This window comes from Myotis davidii, unplaced genomic scaffold (genome assembly GCF_000327345.1).
Source record: "Myotis davidii unplaced genomic scaffold, ASM32734v1 scaffold566, whole genome shotgun sequence".
Taxonomy (NCBI): domain Eukaryota; kingdom Metazoa; phylum Chordata; class Mammalia; order Chiroptera; family Vespertilionidae; genus Myotis; species Myotis davidii.
Genome location: NW_006296617.1, coordinates 1,054,901 through 1,062,125, shown reverse-complemented (window position 1 = coordinate 1,062,125; position 7,225 = coordinate 1,054,901). Strand labels below are relative to the sequence as shown.

The 7,225-nt window shown below is 56.7% G+C and overlaps 1 protein-coding gene across 1 annotated transcript in view; it reads left to right on the top strand.

Moving 5' to 3' along the window:
* MEIS3 (Meis homeobox 3) overlaps nucleotides 1–6,395 on the top strand; it is a 20,025-nt gene extending 13,630 nt beyond the window's left edge. The window contains exons 6-12 of the mRNA XM_015569332.1: nucleotides 1,795–1,906; nucleotides 2,098–2,246; nucleotides 2,953–3,029; nucleotides 3,225–3,283; nucleotides 3,391–3,474; nucleotides 3,780–3,849; nucleotides 5,943–6,395. Coding sequence (XP_015424818.1) covers nucleotides 1,795–1,906; nucleotides 2,098–2,246; nucleotides 2,953–3,029; nucleotides 3,225–3,283; nucleotides 3,391–3,474; nucleotides 3,780–3,829 — 531 coding nt within the window. The 3' untranslated portion in view covers nucleotides 3,830–3,849; nucleotides 5,943–6,395. The remainder of the gene's footprint in view (nucleotides 1–1,794; nucleotides 1,907–2,097; nucleotides 2,247–2,952; nucleotides 3,030–3,224; nucleotides 3,284–3,390; nucleotides 3,475–3,779; nucleotides 3,850–5,942) is intronic.
* Nucleotides 6,396–7,225: the final 830 nt, after the last annotated feature.

The following is a 7,225-nucleotide window of genomic DNA, read 5'->3' as shown; positions in this document are numbered from 1 at the left end:
CGCGCTCTCTCACACACCCAGCAGTTATACAGCATGACACCTGCACCCAGATACAGGCGTGCTGCCATGCCCCAACCGGACTTGGGTGTGCCTCACGCTAGTCACACCCAAGGACCCTCCGCCACACCATGGTATCTCCGCCCACTCGGTCCCAGAATTCCCCAGTAATCTTCTGCTCTTTTTTTTCTTAAAATTTAAAAATTGATTTCAGAGAGGAAGGGGGAGAGCTAGAAAAATAGAAACATCAATGATGAGAGAGAATCATTGATTGGCTGCTTCCTGCACACCCCCCACTGGGGATCGAGCCCACAACCTGGGCACATGCCCCAACCTGGAATCGAACCGTGACCTCCTGGTTCATTGGTCGACGCTCATCCACGCAGCCCAGGCCATATTCCTTATCACACAGCCCCCGACTCACTCCCTCAGCAGTTACCACCCAATATAGTCACTGAGCTGCCCACCTCGGGAGCAGGAACCAGGACAACCACACACAGTCTCACAAACAGGACAACCTACAGCCACACACTCGATGGTAGTCAGATACAGCCCCCTGGCCATCCCAAGAGCCACAGCCACCTCAGAACCCACTGCATGTCTCAGCTCCACCCACGCCTCAGCCACCTCCCGTCCAGCGACAACCAGGCCATGTAGGCACTCGCACTGTCACAGTCTCAGGCCAGCTTCACGCACGCCAGCGTGGAGGCTCACCCACAGCGGTGGATCGAATCCAGCGCTGGAACCCGTGCAGGGGACAGTCACGTCCACCCTAAAGCCTTCAGACCCGATGCCCCTGCAGCTCACACACAAGCCCCCTCCAGGCACCAGGCACGCAATTGCACACACAGGACGAGCCTGCGGAACGCTTCCCTGGGCCAGCGTCCTGGGCTGTGCTCCCCAGGCCTCAGAGGGCGGGTCCTCTGGGGAGGGGCTGTTTACAGGCAGCGGGCAGGTCGAGGGCCATGACTGGGGCAGGCCGGGCACCCAGGGTTTCTTGGCGAAACTTTTGAGCTCGGCGTGTCAGCATTTTGAAAAACCCTAACAACTCTGGTGCCGTGTCACATATAGAAACTTTTTGATCTTTGCAACCATAGCAAAACAAAGACTTCTATTTTTGATATTTATTTTATATATTTAAATGCCATTAAGCAAAGAAAAATCAACCAAAAAAATGAGTTCGCATGTCACCTCTGACACGTGTGTCATAGGTTCGCCATCACTGCTCTAAACACTGAAAGCTGTTCCCTCTCCCCCCCATCCCCCCGTGCCCATAAGTTTAGTGCGAACTCATTTGGCAGCAAAATCTGACCTGAACTAATGAGACGCTATTTATAGCCTTTATTTATTCCACCTAGTTAAATGTCCATACATTTTGCTGCAGAAACGTTAATGAGCTTGATGACGAGGTTATGCCCAGACCCCGCTGGGGGTGGCATGAAACACACGGCGTGTGCGCTGTGTGCTGACTTACTGTCTAAAAATGTGACCGGTTCTGAATTCGGAACCGCCTCCGGCCCCACGGGCCACAGATAGGCCCGTGTAAGCTCATCCTTACGGAGTGACTGCTGTGCCTTCGTGTAAATGAACTCCCTGAGTTTCCACACTCTGTGAGGTGGGGACCAGGATAGTCTTCCATTATCCAGTTGGGGAAACCGAGGCACGGGGAGGGGAGGTGACCTGCCCCAGGTCACGCAGCCAGGGGAGAGGCAGGGACAGGCCTGCCACCCAGAAGCCCCAGCCCCAGAGCCCGTGGTCTTAGCGACTGTGCGGTGACTTCCAACTCGTGTTTCCCAGAATAATTCCTGGCTTAGGGACCAGGAAGACAGCGGGTCTGTGCATCTGGGGACCCCAGGACCGTCCAGCGGGGGCCTGGCCTCCCAGAGTGGGGACAACTCCAGTGACCCAGGTGAGAAGCTCGAGGGGGTAAGGGGGGGCAGGTAGAAGGGAAATGAGGAGCCAGACTGAGGACTGAAGTTAGACAGCACGTGGGACTGCCAAGGGGGCGGGGGGTGGGGAGGTAGTGTCTTGGGTGAGGGTTCTGAGCCTCCGGTTTCGCACCCTCACGTCCACAAGCACAGCACGCCCCTCCCCCCTCAGGAGACGGACTGGACACCAGCGTGGCCTCCCCCAGCTCTGGGGGGGAGGACGAGGAGCTGGACCCCGAGCGGCGGCGGAACAAGAAAAGGGGCATCTTCCCCAAGGTGGCCACGAACATCATGAGAGCCTGGCTGTTCCAGCACCTCTCGGTGAGAGCCCTCCCCCCCGGGGGCAGGGCACAGAGCCCGAGGCCCCGGAGGCACCCAGAGACAGGAGACTGAGGCGGGGAGCATTGAGGGAGGGTGTCCAGGAGGGGGGGGACTGGCCAGGAAAAAGCATCCTGTGTGCCAGGTGCTGCTCAGGGCTCTTAACTCACTCAGCCCTCCCCAACCCACCCCGCCTGCATCTGACCATCTGCCCTTCTGGCCGCCCACCCATCAATCAGCCACCCGCCAGCCAGCAGACTCTGTGGGGGCAGGGCCGCCTCACCTCCCGTCTGCAGAGGAGAGAGTGAGCCCAGATGGACAGGAGAGACCGAGTCACAGGGAAGGGGGAGGGGAGAGAAGCATGGAGGACGGGAAAGTGGGGCAGGGAGAGCCGTGCACAGGGCCCTGCCGGGCTCAGAGGCCGGGGCTGGGTGTTTGCCTCCCTTCCCGGCAATGGAGCCCGGTCCCCAGCTCCGTCTTCCCGAATGAGAGCTGGGCAATTAGCCTCTAATTGCTGGAGGAGGCGGGGCGCCCACGGGCCTAATTGCCCGAAGCTTGGCTCTGCTTCCCTGGCGGGGCCTCGGGGTGCAGGGGGAAGCTCGGACGCTCGCTGGCTCTTCCGGCCCCTGCCCCAGCCTGGGCTCGCCAGCCGGCCTCGGGGACCAGCTGGTGGCCCCGCAGGCAGGGTGACTCTTGCTGGTGGCCACAGCACCCGTACCCCTCGGAGGAGCAGAAGAAACAGCTGGCGCAGGACACGGGACTCACCATCCTGCAAGTCAACAACTGGTGAGGGGCCTCGGTGGCTGGGGCGGGAGGCCGGGCGCTGTCCGCGGTGCTGAAGGAGCCCGCGGAGCGCGGGGAGACCTGCGCCTTCTCCTCCCATTCCAGCCCTCTCCTCCCAGCTCTCTCTGTCTCTGTGCTCACCTCTGCCTCCCCCCTACACCCTCCTCCATGTCCATAACCCTCCCACCCCCCCTCTAGGTTCATTAACGCCCGGAGACGCATCGTGCAACCCATGATAGACCAATCCAACCGCACAGGTACCAGGAGGAGGTGGGGAGAGAGGGCCCAGTGCTCCCCGAGGAGGGTCAAAGCCCAGACCCAGGCACCCTGGGGCTCAGGCTGCACCCCTAAACCCCTCCCGCAGGGCAGGGTGCCGCCTTCAGCCCAGAGGGCCAGCCCATGGGGGGCTACACAGAAACACAGCCACACATGACTGGCAGGCCACCAGGTAAGGCCCCGCCCCTTAACTAAGCCACACCTCCAGCACCAGGCCCCTCCTCTATTGAAGGTGCCTCACCTTCTGGGATTATGGTGATGAATAATGAAGACAGGGCCTCATTTGCATAACAGGGGGCCGATTTCCGGGTGCCCACCTCTGGGAAGGCTCCACTTTTCCTTAAATGACCAGCATGGTCTTAGACAATGGCTCAGTCTGTCCCGATGGAGGAACCCCCTGGGTCAGAAAGGGCCAGAGGGACTGTGGCGCCTATGGGGTGCCTGGTGAGGACCCCCTAATCCTCTTTTGTCTTCCAGGATCTATGGGGATGAGTGTGAACTTGGAAGGGGAGTGGCATTACCTATAGAGGCAGGACTCAGGAGAAGTGTGAGTGGCCAATGCGAGGGCTGCTGGGCTGGGGGCTGTGCAGCTCTGTGAGGCCTGTGGACTCCAATCATGGACCCCCCAGAGCACGGCAGCGTCGGTCCCTGAACCCAGGGTTCTCCAAGGCTTGGGGGGAAGGTGATTCATCCACCCATCCATCCATCTCTGTGAGGCCTGTGGACTCCAATCATGGACCACCCAGAGCAGGGCAGCGTCGGTCCCTGAACCGAGGTTCTCCAAGGCTTGGGGGGAAGATGATTCATCCATCCATCCATCCATCCATCCATCTATACATACATACATGCTAGTACACACATGTCCTGAAACGCTGCAGGTAGGGTCTGCTCTTTTTTTTTTTAAATACATCTTTATTGATTTCAGAGAGGAAGGGAAAGGGAGAGAGAGATAGAAACATCAATGATAAGAGAGAGTCATTGATTCGCTGCCTCCTGCACGCCCCCTACTGGGGATCAAGCCCACAGCCTGGGCATGTGCCCTTGACCGGAATCGAACCTGGGACCCTTCAGTCCGCAGGCCGACACTCCATCCACTGAGCCACACCAGCTAGGGCGGGCCTGCTCTTGAGAAAGATTCTGTGCTTGTGAGGAAGTGGACATCAGAAACCAGTGCCACCGTTGAAACAATAAAACACAGGTTGACCAGAGGAGGGAGTTGTCCACTGTCTCTGAGATATCTGGGAAAATTTTATGGGGGAAGTGGCCCCTGGACAGGATATTGGAGCATGAATAGGAATCCCTGGGTAGGAGTTAGGGGCAAAGTAATAGGACACATTCTCTTGTTCTCCCAGGTCTTAAGGTTTTAGAGTTTCTTCTTCACAACAACCCCAAGAGGGAGAAACTATTATTATTTCCATTTTACAGATGAGAAAACAGGCTCAGAGAGAAGAGCTCAGTTGTGCAGGTTCACTCAGCTCAGAAAAGCAAAGGGAACAGTATGTGCAAAGGCTGAGGGTTGAGAGGCTACCCGGATTTTCTGAAGCATAGATCAGATCTTGACCCTCTCTGCATTAAACCTTCTATGGCTCCCTAGTGCCCTCTGATGAAGTCGAAACTCTTAGTTTAGCATTCATTCATTCATTCATTCATTCAATACACATTCCCTGAGCATCTCTGGGCCTGGCCCTGTGCTGGGTGGTACGGGGAACATGGCAGTCACCTTGACAGCCCAGCCCTGCCCTTGTGGGGCTCAAAATCCAGTGGGGGAGACCTGCCTCAGACAGTGATGACCCAGAGTGGGCAGGGTGGGATGAGGGAGCTCAGGAGTCGGAGGAGCCCAGAGAAGACATCAGACCCAGGGTGGTGAGTTCAGGGCGTGCTTCCTGGAGGAGGAGACTTTGGAGCTGAGACAGGAAAATAGGAGTGAGGCAGGGGAAGAGGGAACAGCATATGCAAAGGCCCAGCGCACCTAGAAACTTCAAAGCTAGAAACAGCCCCTCTCCACCCCACACACATGAGGGGGAGAGAGGCCTGAGCTGGGGAGTCGGTAATAAATTCAGGGCCAGCAGAAAGGCTGGGAGATGGGAGAGGAGCCTGGGGAGGGCTTAGGCATGAGGGTACTGGGGGCCTGAGCCCGGGCAGGAGAGACGGACAGGTTTGTTCAGAGCCTGGCTGGTCAGTGGGGGTCTCAGTTCTGCTCTGACCCGTGTGGATGGGGTGGCCTGGCAGCTTCTCATCCTACTTCCTGGCGGGGGGTGGGGGGGGCTGCCTTTTCTCCCCTCGCCCGCTCTTGTCTTTGTCTCTTTATCTCCCTCTCTCTTTGTCTTAACTGTCTCCTTATCTCTTTCCAGCACTGTCTCTCTCCCTCTATTTTGTTCTGATCCTCTCTCTCGTTCTTCTCCTTTCTGAAGTTTCCTCACATACTCAGATGAGTTAATGTAGCTTTTGATCCCTTTTGGAAATAGGGAAACCTCTGTCCAACCTCTCTCTCTCTCTCTCTCTCTCTCTCTCTCTCTCTCTCTCTCTCTCTCTCTCCATCCCTCTCACTGTGGGGCTGGTGGGGACCACTCAGAAGGGCTGACATGGGGGGGCCTGGTCCCTCCCCACCCCCTGACGCGGCCTCCCCTCCCCTCTCCACAGACACCAGCTTCTGAACTGTGACCAGCGGGCCAACACCTGGTTCCGGTCCCCACCTCTGGCTTCAGGCCCCCATCTCCTACGGCCCTCCCACTCAACGCCTACCTCCCTGGGGCCCCGCCAGGACACGGGGCGCCTGAGCACCTGCTGGGGGCCTCTCAAGGACAAAGACAAGGCCTCCAAGCTCTGCCCCGCTTCTGCCCTCACCGCTGCCAGGAACCCGAGCTGCGACCTGGGTCCTCAGAAGATGGTGGCTGGGGTCCCCCACCTCCAGGACAGAGAGGGAACTGGGGTGGGCTGGGGCCGTCAGGGGAGGAGGGTCACCTGGATCCGATATTTGGGGAGGTTCCCTTCATCCTCCCAGCCCACCCCCCTCCTGTCTCCTCCTACCTCCCTTCTCTAATGTCTTCTACTTTTTTTTTTTTTTAATGATAAAGTCTTAAAAACAAAAAGCCACCAATTGGAGTTCTGATGTGTTTGTTTTTATTGATTTTTAGAGAAAGAGGAAGGAAGAGGGAGAGAAACATCGATGTGAGTGAAGCATTGATTGGCTGCCTCCTGCATGCCCCCTACCAGGGATCCAGTCTGCAACCTGGGCATATGCCCTGACCCAGAATTTAACCAGCAACCTTTCGGTGCACAGGATGGCACCCAACCCACTGAGGCATACGGACCAGAGCCAATTTAAGTCTTTGTGTCTCTTCTAAGATTCAAATTTTCATCAATTTGAAGCTCATAGAGCACTCATTACAATGACAATTCATACGCTTTATCCTGCTCTGCCCTTGGGCACTCCATATGTATCAATCAGCTATTGCTGTGTAACAAACAATCCCTAGACTTTGTGGCTCAAAACGCCCACTGCTTTTTAGCTCATCATTTTATGGGTTATCTTTTTAAAAATATATATTTTATTGATTTTTTTTACAGAGAGGAAGGGAGAGGGATAGGGAGTTAGAAATATCGATGAGAGAGAAACATTGATCCGCTGATATTGATGAGAGAGAAACATTGATCAGCTGCCTCCTGCACACCCCCTACCGGGGATGTGCCCGCAACCAAGGTACATGCCCTTGATCGGAATCGAACCTGGGACCCTTCAGTCCGCAGGCCGACACTCTATCCACTGAGCTAAGCCGGTCAGGGCTGGGTTGATATCTTAAACTAGGCCCAGTGAGGCAGGTCGTGTGGTTTCAGCAGGGCTCTCTTGTGTGTCTGTGGCAGGAACAGGTCAACAAGGGGGCTCTGCTTCTGGGGGTCAGCCTGCTGGCAGCGGGGGCAACAGG